This window comes from Epinephelus moara, chromosome 17 (genome assembly GCF_006386435.1).
Source record: "Epinephelus moara isolate mb chromosome 17, YSFRI_EMoa_1.0, whole genome shotgun sequence".
NCBI classification, from domain to species: Eukaryota; Metazoa; Chordata; class Actinopteri; order Perciformes; family Serranidae; genus Epinephelus; species Epinephelus moara.
The window spans coordinates 18,772,571-18,786,386 of NC_065522.1; the positions used below are offsets into that span (position 1 = coordinate 18,772,571).

Genomic DNA, 13,816 nt, shown 5'->3' on the forward strand with positions numbered 1-13,816 from the left:
ATATATATATATATATATATATATATATATATATATATATACACACACACATATATATATATATACTCACTGGCCACTTTATTAGGAACACTTGTTCAACATCTCATAATGCAAATAGCTAATCAGCCAATCACGTGGCAGCAACTCAATGCATTTAGATATGTAGACATAATCAAGACAACCTGCTTCATGCAGGCTACATGATTTAAGCGACTTTAAACATGGAAAAGTTGTTAGGCAATAGTTGTTGCCAGACAGGCTGGTCTGAGTATTTCAGAAACTGCTGATATACTGGGATTTTCATGCACAACCATAGGGTTTACAGAGGATGGTCTGAAAAGGAGAAAATATCCAGTGAGCGGCAGTTCTCTGGGTGGAAATGCCTTGTTGAGGCCAGAGGTCAGAGGAGTATGGCCAGACTGGTTCAAGATGACAGAAAGGCAACAGTAACTCATATAATCACTGGTACTGTGTAATGACATGTTCAACTTGATATAGGCTAAACCTTAAAAACCTTTAATGGAAGGGGAATGAGTATGTTCTTTTGACCTGTATGTATAAACTCCTGCTAACTTTAAGTGTAATTCTGCTTTCAATTATGTGTTTTACCAAGGTGGTCTCTGGAAATTTTTGAAAATTCACATATGACCTGAAATGCAGAGCACATCTATTGAGAGATGAGTAACTACTAATGTAAAACACTGTGTCAGCAAAATGTTTTTACAGTAAGTCAGCTACTAAGTATTGACCATTTTAGAAGCTCTGTATGAGTTTGTGTGATGAAAATGCACACAGAAAGGCCGGGGAGAAACTACATCGACCACCACAGGAGCTGTTTCCACTTCCTGTCAATGACCTATAATGCAGCCAACCTGTAACACCACAGTTTCCACTCAGCGTCCTTTTTGTGATCTGATGTCAATGTGAAACCTGCATCTTTGCTTCAGAATCAATACCACTCTGTGATACAGAACACTGACTAGATGGTATGATCAAGTCAAAACAAATGCAATGATACAAGTAAACCTGTCTATAAGTGCACACACACCTTGTCATCATTAAAATGAACTCAGACCACAAAGATGGAAAACTTTGACTTTGACTTTATGGAAAAATATAAAATATTTACATGCATTTAAAATCATTTACATAATTCAGGTAAAGGTAAGTAAATGAATGTACGTTTATAATATATACATGATTTAAAGTATGGGTAGAAAATACTGGAAATTCCCCCGAGTAGATCCTCATCCGCTTTCTTTGGTCTGGACACGTTCAAAGTAATCAAATGATTCATACACCGGTACCTGACACTGCAAGAGACAGAGAGACCAAAACAATTACTGTAACCGCACATCGTCAGTGAATGTAAAGCAGTGTATCGACATGTGTCGAAAGACCTTTGCCAATGTGCAGATTAGAAAAACTGAGTGGGCGTGAGCACTAGGAACAATTAGTCAGACACAGGATGTCAGCTATATTTCATAATAATGTCTCAATACTAGAAGTTACTGCATTAAGTATAGCTGTACAAGTTAAAAATTGGACATTATACTTAAAGCGAGTGATCAAAAAACATCTTTACGCTGCGACGTGATCCAGTACAGCAGTATGAACGACAATGATGAAACACGCTTTTTAATTTTAATGCCAGTGTATTATGCCTGGAGATTGTGGTGTTGTTTTACTGCATTACCACAAAGGCGTAGGTTTTCTTTTAACACTGGGAGGAGCACATATAAAACGGGGTGGGGGTTGTGGGTCCTCTGCCAGAAAATCTTTAGCATCAAACAAATAAAATTACTGCACTCTGGTGAAATTTTATTGTGCCTTCTCTGCATTGATTTAAGGTGTATATGTCCTTGATTTTGTGAAAATGTGTGTACATTAGTTTTTAAACACGGGAAAGTCCACCTAAAATAGTGGGGCTTCCCCATCAGTCTGAGGACCGTTTGTTTCAAGTCTCTGGCTATTGTTTCATATCTAGCGTCAGCAAAATAATGTTGTTGTGCCGTTAGCTTGTTTACTATATTACACGAATACCACTGTCACACTGAGCCTGTTCAAAATTTAAAACCTTATATGGAAAAAAAGAAACATGGAGTATTCATATTGAATGTGACGGCGTTTCATTGCATCTTGCTGGTTAAGGGGCGTAAATATCTGTGACTAACGCAGAGTCATTCGACCCAGGTTTTAATGCCAATTGTAACCTTCCCATTTACATAAAAAAGTCAGATGTCAGTGGGTGATTGTGGGTTTTTTGTGCAATAGGAAATTGGCTTTGCACTATGTTGCTTTACCGTGTATGTCAATGGCATGGAAAAAACATATTTTTTAAAAAAAAACCTCCTTATAACATAATGCAGTCTAATAAAACAGAGTACAACCTCAACAACTAAGGTAGTAGCTGAAGTCTGAACAAAAAGTGAACATTTTAAGTATTGCACAGGTATTTTATCATTTATGGGCACTGTAATACACCATACAGGCATTACAGCAAAAGAAATTACATCTAACTGCAATTTATGGTAAAAGAAGAATGAAGAAACCATGTGTTATGTAGCACATCCCAACAGATAATTGCATGTCCTGAATCTTGGTTTTAAATGTTACAAAAACCTGTCAGTGTAGGATACTGCATAACACAGTGACATCACACTGATAACCAACAGTGAAGTTATAATTTAATGTGGCTTTCTTTGTCGATAAAGTAATGTGAGCTTTACAGAAGGTGTGCACCCGCACATTTCACACCATTCACCATGTCACTCTCATGTCTCACACTTCAGCTCTCACACATTATATAAACCCCTCATGCAAAGCAATTCTGCAGAGGTTGGAAACTTTTAGTAGGTTGAGTGAAGACAGTTTAAACAATATATGGCCGACAGACATTTTCTCCACTGAAGTCTACAAAGTAACAGGATCACATCAAAGGTGGTTTCCCTTATCTTCATACTATTTGACACCTTATTTACCACACTGAATAGGAAGGAGCAAGACCCAGCCTGTTGGTTATTGCCACCTTTTTACAGTTTGCTAGTGTTCCTCTACACGCAACATTCGTGCGCAAGTGTCATTGCACAATTGATGCCATTGACTCACCCACTGAGAAGAACCTCTGGAGGAGCTGGTGCTGTGTTTGTCCATTTCTGCCTCCTCAGAGTCAATGTGGGGAACCTCGTAGATCACCCTGGCTGCTTGTGCTGAACCCATGGGAAACACACACACAAATGATTCATTGTAATGTTGAACAAAATAAAACCTGTGCTGTAAATACATAGAAGCAGCACACTTAAGATTTAATTTAACTTGGCTGTGTATTGCAGTTTGCCTCTACCACTGTTTACTTCTGCTACAAGTTGCTATATTAATACTATTACTACATTATTATTCACCACAAGGCTACTACTAATACTAAAACAATATATAGTATGTCACAGTAATGATGCATGGAGCCGAGAGAAGTACCCCATGAAGGTTGCTGGTTTATTGCATTGCTTACAAACAGTACCAGGAGTCAGGAAGTGACACTGTGTTTGGACTGTAGCAGGAAACCATTTCTACCATTTTACCTGAAAAACTATTCTCACCTTTCCTAAGTTTGCCCAACTCATGTATCCCTAAAAGCTCACCACACTGCAACAACCAGTTCCTCTAAAAGACATTGTGCTCGGTGTACCCCAGGGTTCAATTATTGGTCCCACATTTTTCATTGACATGATACCTTGTCACATCTGTGTTAAACTGTATAAAAACACCCTGAATTAAAAAAATATGTGTGTGCAACTTTAACTCATTGTTTTGCTTTACACCTCACTTCACTTCAGGTAATAAGCCACTGTTTGGTTACAGCATATAAGGTTATAATATGTTAGTATTATGTTTTCAGCGGCCATGGGTTCGATGCTGGCCTGTGGCCCTTTGCTGCGTGTTTGTGTTATCTACAAACATACATCAAATTAATTACATCTGACTACATAAATGCTGTATATTTTTCTAATGTAGATTTGCAATGCTGTATTTACCACAAACGAAATTAGATGAACCTACATTTTATTTGGGTGGAGACAGAAGACCTTGAGTTAAATTGAGCAAAAACCATCTTCATGGCTACTATAGAGGCTAGTAAGAATTTTATTTTATTTTTTATTTGAGTGAAGCAACCATTTAATCTTTTCTGATGTCTCTGAATAGTATGGTAATATTACAGGGCTCAACAGTAAGGATTGCCCAGTTGCTTGGGCTAAGTAAAATGGTATGTCAGGCTACCAAAGGCTCAAAGGCGTGAGCTGTCTCACTTCCTTGTCATCTCTATTTAGAATTGCGTGCATGCAGTATCGACTGGGCATTCGTGAGAAATTGGCAAAGTTTATGAGCTGAAGCAAAAGTCAGCTTTTCAAATATCCTGGAAATGGGGGTTTAGTTGGACGGTGCTAGTTAAGGATGTGTGCTCAACTCCAACTATATATAGCACAGTTTGCTACAAGTTTGAGAGCAAGGGTGATAAGACAGGGCCATTTTTTGAAAGGCATGTCAAGTGTCCCCCAAAAAATGTCTCTGGAGTGCCATAACAAGAACCGAAAACATCTTGCTTGCATAACAGCTAAGATGGCTGCCCATAACTCCCTCTTCTCCTGAGTCTTTGTTGCCATTTGATACCCGCTTTTTTTTTTTTTTTTTAATCTTAAATAAATATAATAAATAAGTTGGTGTGGGGGCAAGTAAAAATTTATGTTAGGCAAGTAGATTTCTGAGCCACTTGCTTGACCAGGCAAGCGAAAGAAAACATTAACGCTTAACCCTGTTATTCAATTTTCTTTGTACCTCGTCTCCTCCTCAGAGTGCAGAAACAGATGAGAATGATGAGAAGCAATGAAGCCACCGCTGCCAGGGGAATTATGATGGCAAGCTGTGAAGGACTGCTGCCAGAACCTGGATGTCCTTGTTGTAAGTAAAAAATGAAACACAAATATTGCGATGTAATTAACAGGATTGATTTTTTTTTCTTTTCCCAAAAATATAATTTGTGTGCAAGGTAGGATTTCAATGAAGTTGCACTTTAAGATGAGAAAAACAGATTAACAGAGCAGATTCTATTCTGATGACACAACATTATTAGGAAAAATATTAGTCAAACCCTTTATGCAACACTGTAGAGCAACTGGTGTTTTGTCCCTACCTCCTGATGTGTTGTCCATCGTGTTGTCTTTGGCCGTAACTGTGATGACAGTACCACTTCCATTAACCACTTTTAAAAATGGTATGTCCACAGTCACCTTGCAGATGTATCTCCCTGAGTCTTCTCTTGTGACATTCATCAAGGTCAAGTGTGAGCAGTTAGATTTCTCGTTTGGCATCAATCCTTGAGACTGATTTATCAAGCTTGAAATCTCAGTCTTATTAGTATTTGTTTGATTTTTCAGCCAGGTAACTCTCATTCTTCCAAACCCCAGTGTCCAGCAGCAGGTGATGTTTACAGTCTCCCCCTCCATGACAGAGACATCAGAATTCTGGGTAACAACAAGTGTACCTGATGAAACACCTATAAAGAGAAAGGGATACATGATTTGGTAGGTCATCATGGCTCCGTACATATTGCAAAATTTCAGAAGCAAGTCAACAGACAAAGTGGTAATGCCAGTCCAATAATAAAGAAAGAGTGTCACTTTTCTTTGCCAATTTCCATTTGCTCAATACACATTTATCAATTCCAAAGATTTAAACAGTGGAAACGTGTTCATTTAAATAGTAAGAAATACAAATGTTAATGTTAACACATACTCAGAGCACTTCTATTAGAGCAACAAAACAATATTTTCAAGCAGTCTTTATGTATCACCTGTTTGATCATTGACATTATCAGTGTACACATTAATCACAAACAGCTGAAAAGGCATTTTGAGCATGAATTTTAACTGCTGCATACATCTATTAAACAAATGTGATGTTAAAGGTTATTGTGTTTTTACTCACTCCAGGATGAGATGGTACAGAGAGAAGCGAGTAGCAGACTGCTCAGTAGAAGCTTCATCTTTACTCTCTGATTCAACGCCGACAACTGACACTCATCTCGTCACAGCTGCTCTAAGTCCTTCCTACGCACGCACGCACGCATGCACGCACACGTACGCATGCACACACAGAACTTAATGGGCATCATCTTTACTTGTGTGTTCCTCTGTATTTTCTGCAGAGAAGTGTGAAAACCACAGCTTTTGTTCCTTCCTCTTTCAGATAGAAGGCAGATGAGATCCACAAGTGTTTCCCTCTTCTCTGTTCTCACGATGGAGTTTGAACATAAAAGTCTTGTTTTATTTTACTCTAACACAGAAATACTGAAAGAAGGCACCAACAAAATAGATGTTGAGGAGAGAAGCAGTATAATATCCGTATTTCCTTCCTTTCATTGATTCAGGTGACATGTTTGGCCTGACTCCATTTCTAACCCTGAACCTAGTCCTAAGTTTACCCTTTAGTTTCTTCACAGGAAGTTAAATACTCTCTCCGTTTGTAGACATTGTAGACAATCCTGGTGGAAACTGGCGAAGTTTACCAGTTTCTACTTAACTGGGTTGTTGTGTTTATTCATCTGTGTCAAGGGGTCAGATCCAGTGGGAGCTTATAAACTGCTGTCTGTTGTGGTGTATTCTCTAGTACCACCACTAGGAGTCACCAGAGTTTAAACTTTTCAAATCCGTCACAGGATGGCTCTAATTTACCTGAACCAAAGGAACCTGGATTATTGACAAGTAGGTTTTCACATACGAGTGATTTGCTTTGGTGTTTATTGTGCACACATATGAAACATTAATATAGAATAGAAAACATTACAATAATGTTTTTTCTTTTTTAAAAAGATACTATAAAAAAAGCCATTGAAGGGTCTTACTACAGATCTTTTAATGGGTCCATCTTTAGACCAAATCATAATCTGTCCCTTTAAATTTCTGAAGCTTTGCCTTTGTATGATCATGTACGTTTTTAAATTAGGATGAAAACAATTGTTGTCCTGTAACAGTTTTAACATTGTTCTAATGAAATGCATTTAAGAACATAGCTGTAATCAAAGGACATACAGGCAGCTGGCTAGTCCACTTTGCAAATACATCAAAATAAAAGCATCAAGATTCATCTCACAGTGCAGATTTGTACAACGTTAACCACTTCTAGTATCTTAAACGTCAGCCACTCATAAAAAGCTGATACCATAGATCGATTACTGAACAGGCACAGGCCTAGGGACCCAAAGTATTATGGGGCCCTCACTTGCAAAATGTCATTCAAATAAATACATAGTGACCAGGAAGAGACTTAAAATGAACAAAGAAAAGCAAAGGAACTGCTAAGAGACACAAAATGATTACAAAAACAGACAAAACAAACCACAAAAAGACACAACATGACTACAAGGAGACATAAAACAACCCTAAGCAGACACAAATGACTGCAAAGAGACAAATACCAACCCAAAAAGTCAAGAGTACTCCAATAAGACACAAAAAAGAAAAGCAAAGGAACTGCAAACAGACAAAAAAAATGTAAAAAAAAAACAAAAAAAAAAAAAACAGACACAAAACCATAAGAAGACCCAAAATAAACACAGTGCAGCACAAAATGGCCAAAATACACACAAGATTACCTCAATAAGACACAAGATTAACTTGAAGACACCCAAATGACTATGAAAAGACAAAAAACAATCACAAGACTACACAAAATGGCTACAAGAGACACAAAACAAATCAAAAAGACACAAGACTGCCTCCGAGAGTCACAAAACAACCCCATCAGCCTTTCTTATTTCACTCTGCTTCTATTTCCCCTTCATCTCTCTCCTCTTCTTCTTGGTTTTCTTCTGTTCTTTGGGCTGCAGTGAGTTTACTTCCAGTAGCACCTGAAACATGAATACACTGATCTTAGTAATATTGAACTGTCACATACTGTATACCATATCATCATAATGGAGTGAGAGTTATATTGTACCTGGTGTGTATAGCTGAGCTTTGGTTACGAACTTGTTGATGCAGAGGAAGGTTATGACGAGGGCGAGGATGGGCAGGCACCTCAGGACATAAATTGACACTTCCTCCCAATGTGAGGAACCTGAAAACCCACAGAGGCAACAGGCTTAGACTACATCTACATGCCATCCAAACCTTTTAGGGGCAGCTGTCACTTACCTCCTGCTGTGTCTTCATTTGTGTTGTTGTTGTTGTTGTTGTTGTAAGATGAGAAAAACAGATTAACAGAGCAGATTCTATTCTGATGACACAACATTATTAGGAAAAATATTTGTCAAACCCTTTATGCAACACTGTAAAGCAACTGGTGTTTTGTCCCTACCTCCTGATGTGTTGTCCATTGTGTTGTCTTTGGTCGTAACTGTGATGACAGTACCACTTCCATTAACCACATTAAAAATTGGTATCTCCACAACCACCTTGCAGATGTATCTCCCTGAGTCTTCTCTTGTGACATTCGTAAAGGTCAAGTGTGAGCAGTTAAATGTCACGTTTGGCATCAATCCTTGAGACTGATTTATCAAGCTTGAAATCTCAGTCTTATTAGTATTTGTTTGATTTTTCAGCCAGGTAACTCTCATTCTTCCAAACCCCAGTGTCCAGCAGCAGGTGATGTTTACAGTCTCCCCCTCCATGACAGAGACATCAGGACTCTGGGTAACAACAAGTGTACCTGATGAAACACCTATAAAGAGAAAGGGATACATGATTTGGTAGGTCATCATGGCACCGTACATATTGCAACATTTCAGAAGTTGAACCAGGAGCTAGATTTTCAGCAAAATCATATGCTTTACATAGACAACATTTAAAATAGATCATAGTAATTTACTAAGATTTTTGGAGCAAGTCAACAGATAAAGTGGTAATTCCAGTTCAATAATAAAGAAACAGTGTCACTTTTTTGTTCCCACATAATGCCTTTTCTTATTTTGAGTTATCCTTGATAAATCACTTGTTAAATTTATTGTAACTGTGTGGACATCCTTTGTTTGTTATGTGCTTTTGGATGCTAAAACATGAGTAAAACATGAGTTCTTTAATGAACAGGACAGAGTGAAATGGGGTGAGAGAGAGAAAGAGAGAGAGAGAGAGAGTGGGGGTTGACATTCAATTCAATTTTTTCAATTTTATTTATAAAGCCCAATATCACAAATCACAATTTGCCTCACAGNGAGACAGAGAGACAGAGAGACAGAGAGAGACAGAGAGACATGCAGCAAAGGGTTGCAAGCCGTAGTCGAACCTGCGACCGCTGCAGCGAGGCATCACCTCTATACATGGGGCGCCGGCACTATCCACTATGCTACCGACGTCCCAGTTGTAAGAAATTTGATGTCATAATTTTGACTGTTAAGAGTCTTAGTATTTCTAAATAATCTTTGTGAAAATGTATCAAATGCTGCTGTCCATTTTTATGCAGATGATACACTTATCTACTGCTCATCTCCCTCAGTAGTAAAAACTCTTGAATTCCTTCAGTCTGTTTTTGATGTTGTTCAGTCCCATTTGGCACCAACTTCAGCTGGTGACAAATCCAAATCCATGCTATTTTCGACTGGCGAAAAGTTCTAATCTTTCTAAGATCTTAACAGCTCAAGGGGGATAAAATTAAAATGGTCATAACATATAACTATTTAGGTATTATTATTCACCTGAACTTGTCACTCAAACCACACATTTAAAACCTTGATTCCAAACCTAAACTTAAATGAAGTTTGTTTTTCTTGAATAAATCCTGTTCCTTTCTTCAGGCACGGAGACGCTTGATTTCTGCAACTTTTTTGTCTAATGAAGTAAAATACTATATACTGTTTAGCTTTATGTTTTATGTCTGGCTATGGAAACTGCGTACACCACTGCACACTGTATGCTGCTGCTAATTGGCCTTCTCTGTATATGTACGCAGAATCTCTTATTGGCTGGTTTTTATATTTAAATCTCTGTTTAGGCTGGTTCCTTCTTATCTGTGTGCAGCTATGCATAAAACCCCCAAAATCAATAAAAACCAATACAAAACCAATAAAAAACAATTAAAAAAGGAAACAAAATCAATATGGCCTGCACTCTCACAGTATTCTACAGATGTTGGGCCCTAAAGTTTAAACAGATCTAGGCAAACAAATTAAAAACAAAAAAAACAATAATAACTCTTAACTCTTAACCGGAATCAAAAATACTTCATTGATCTCACAAGCAAACTGGGATACATTTAATGTATAGCATAGAGAATTATAAGACAAGTATGAAAATAAGAAATATATTTAAAAAATATATATATATGTGCATTATGCTACAATGTTTAACATTTATGTGTAAAGTATTTGATATTATAAAATTATGTATAATATGCTCTGTATATAAAAGTGTGTAAAAGCATAAGAATAAGTACTTTATGCTACATTACACTATATAGAAACCTAGTATGTAAAGTTTTAGAAATACAAAAAATATATGAATATAGGCTAATGAAATGTGTATTACTATAATCATTACCACCCAATCTTGATACAAGATACTTCTACAAATTTTGTAATTTAAATTAATCAAAATATTTCAGTTTTATTAAATATGACTTAATGAATAATCACTTGTTCCACGTCATTAAGTGTCGGCCCACAGTAATTTCAACATGAAGCTTTGTACAAGAAGTACAAGAAGCTTTGCTTTGTGTACACCTTTAACTCAGTCTATTAATATTATTAATTAATTCTTCATTCTCAAAACACATCAACTTGATTTGATCAAATGTTATAATTCACTCCTAAATAACTAATATTGAAATGTCATAAGATACTGAACGTGGAGCTTTAAATAGAGATAATGAAATATTAATATTGTATTTTTACTTACACCAAGAAGAGCGGGCACTCAGAAAACTGAGTAACAGAAGAAGCTTCATCATTTCACACCTCACCACTGAATACTGGCACTCAATTCTCACATCAAACACAAACATGCACACAGGCACATACGCACGCATGTGTGCGCACACACATGCACACACACACTCTCTCTCATTTTGAGGGCTTTTCAGACTTTTGAAGATAAATGATCTGATGAAGGTCTAAAAGACCGAAAGCTAAACAATAAAGTAAAACACTGCACAGATGTAAGTGTGCGGAAATATTTTCTACCAGATATAAGATAAGGTAGATAAGATAAGATAGATAAGATTTTTTTAAAACCACAGCCTCTCTTCCTTCCTCAGATGACTTACGCCCTGCTGCCTGTCATACCCTCTATCCCTCCCCTTCACACCCAATACTGTTATATCAATTAAATGTAAAAAAGTTAATTAAAAAAGGGGCAGTTAATTGGTTAAATTGATGCTCAGATTTTCAGATTTTTCAGTTTTTAAACAGATACATTTAGCATCTGTTACGACTCTAAATTCAGCCCTCATGTAACCACTGACCCAGTCCCTTAATATCTAGAAACTGTCTTCCCTCAACACATAAAGAACAATAATAAATGGCAAAGATAGTTTATAACAATAACCAAATAAAAGGAGAAAAGGACAATAAGGCCTCTATAAACATCCGTGTGGATAGACTTTGTTTACGATATTTAGCAATATATCAAATGACAGTGCGTGATCTGGAAACTAGTGCCTCACAGTGACGTGCCCACATTAAATTATCACCAGTGCTGCAATTCCTCTCATCTCAACTGAGCTTTTTAGCATCTTTCAGATCATTGTTTTGGTAGTAGGTCATTAATCCAGTGTGTAAATGGCGGACTCCGCCACTACCAGTAAAACTACTACATAGAGAGGCATTTACAGTATGTAAGTACACTGCATGGCTATTGCAGAAAAAAAAATACTGACCATAAACATGAGATTATATTGGCAAACCTGTTGCAGCATCTGTACTTTTTATGACATGTGGGGACAAATTTTTAACTTCTTTTTGTCTCTAATTTTACTTTTCTTGATTGATTTCCATGTATTCAAAAGGTGTTTCAGCACAAGTGCACAATGTGAAATTCTCTTGAGCAGTATAGGGGCACTGTCATGAGGGAACTGATCTTAATTATCTAGCTATCAATCTCTGGACAATAAGCAAGCATGTAATGGTGACAGGAGTCAATGAAGGTTTGTTCATACTCATATTTATTTATGAGACAATTTTTTCAGAGCACGTACAGTCAGCCTGCTTTACGCTGCAGTGTTCTACATGGTCTAGTGAGCAGAAGTGGGCTCATGCACTGCTTTGGCCTGTTAGTAAAATGAGAGAGAAAAACAGGAAGACCCTTAACCTCAAACTGCTGTATGTCAAGTCGTCACACCCGTAGCTGACATAGACCTACAGCCCTGAGGTCTGCTTGTTTGTGACATGCAGTAAACAGATCAACAAACAACTATAATAGTACTTAATTACAGACAAACGTATTTGTTCTGCTTGCTTTTGTTGTTCCCCTTGACTTCACTGTATTGCCAGATTGTCAGATTTGATGATTTAATAGGTGGGTGTCTACTAAGGAATACATTATGACCAAATCTGTGCTTAGTTTAGTTTAGTTTCATGTAGGATTCCCATTAGCTGCAGCATACTGACCACTGTTCTTCCTGGGGTGTACATGAAGCATTAGTGTTGTACATATTTCACAGCAGCCACAGCTACCAATGAGTAACAGGAAGCAATGACTGACGCTGTGCATGATTCATGACACTGACAGCTCAGTTCCAAAATTGTTCCAGCAGAGGGCACCGAACACCAGTAATTCACTGGTAGCGCCACAGAAAACAGTTGCCTCTCAGTGTCTCTGACAGACAACTGTGACCTACTACTGTAAGTATTTTTTAAGACTGTGTATTGTATAGGTTAAGACTGGGGAGACAAAATATGCTGTTCAAAGTCATTAAGACAGAGTAGTTGGCAGAACAAAATATATCAACAATAGATGGAAAAGGAGAGAAAAAAAGTTGTACTGTAAAAAGGAGGAATTGTTGATGAAAATGTAGAATTACAAGGGAGTTTAAAAAAAAGTAAAGTAATAGAGGCCATAATATTAAGAAGAATAAGAATATGAAAAAGAAGAACAAGAAGAATTATAAAATTATGATAAAGATAAACAAATACAATAAAGAAAAAAGTCATGACAATTAAAAAAACAAAGAACAGAGAGAATTGTGGTGCTGGAGCAATCATGACAATAATTTTAAGTGAGCTTTTTAGCAACTTTCAGCTAATTATCTTGGTGGTGGGTCATTTTGATCCAAAAGAGAAATGGCGGACTCCGCCACTACCAATTAAACCTACTATATAGAGAGGTAATTACAGAATGTAAGTACACTAGATGGAATTTGTATGGTTATGAAAACAGTTTTTCTGTAATCTGTAATCATAATAATTGTACTAATGATGTAATGATAATAATAAACAAAGAGAGGGAAAAAAATCACAGTGATTAAAAAAAGAACAGAAAGAATTGTGTTGGAAAAGTCACCATAATGATGACAATAATAATGATAACAGTAGAAATAATAATAATAAACTTAAAAAATGCATACAGAGGGGAAAAAACAAAGTAATTTGAAAAATACATCAAAAAATTTTGCAACAACAATAATAATAATAATAATAATAATAATAATAATAGTAGTAGTAGTAGTAGAAGAGGGATGATAGAGTTGAATCCCACTCTTTGGTTAAATATTGAAAATACTTAAGTAAAGTACCTCAAAACTATAAATACACTTAGCTTCTTTACACCAGTGCGAAGCTGAGATGCAGCTCATAAACCATTTCATTTACAAAATAATGTTTTGACACATCAAGTTA

General features: G+C 36.7%; 1 protein-coding gene across 2 annotated transcripts; it reads right to left on the reverse strand.

Annotated features, from left to right (window-relative positions):
• Positions 1–1,085: 1,085 nt before the first annotated feature.
• On the reverse strand, positions 1,086–8,375 carry LOC126404133 (uncharacterized). Of its 2 annotated transcripts, XM_050067144.1 has the most exons (5): positions 5,980–6,096; positions 5,186–5,548; positions 4,831–4,947; positions 3,109–3,209; positions 1,086–1,313 (listed from the first exon to the last, which is right to left on the reverse strand). In XM_050067144.1, the coding sequence occupies exons 1-5, from the start codon at positions 6,035–6,037 to the stop codon at positions 1,248–1,250; spliced, it is 705 nt and encodes a 234-aa protein (XP_049923101.1). In that variant the 5' UTR covers positions 6,038–6,096; the 3' UTR covers positions 1,086–1,247. The 2 variants fall into 2 exon arrangements, with proteins under 2 accessions (XP_049923101.1, XP_049923102.1); XM_050067145.1 differs by lacking the exons at positions 5,186–5,548; positions 5,980–6,096 and adding an exon at positions 8,350–8,375.
• Positions 8,376–13,816: the final 5,441 nt, after the last annotated feature.

What these genes read in the sequence shown, in the direction of transcription:
- LOC126404133 (XM_050067144.1), bottom strand. Translation starts at nt 6,037, where the DNA reads ATGAAGCTTCTACTGAGCAGTCTGCTACTCGCTTCTCTCTGTACCATC. An exon ending in GATGGACAACACATCAGGAG is followed by an intron (nt 4,948 to 5,185) that starts GTAGGGACAAAA and finishes ACTTACAACAAG; the next exon opens with GACATCCAGGTTCTGGCAGC. An exon ending in CACTCTGAGGAGGAGACGAG is followed by an intron (nt 3,210 to 4,830) that starts GTACAAAGAAAA and finishes CCATGGGTTCAG; the next exon opens with CACAAGCAGCCAGGGTGATC.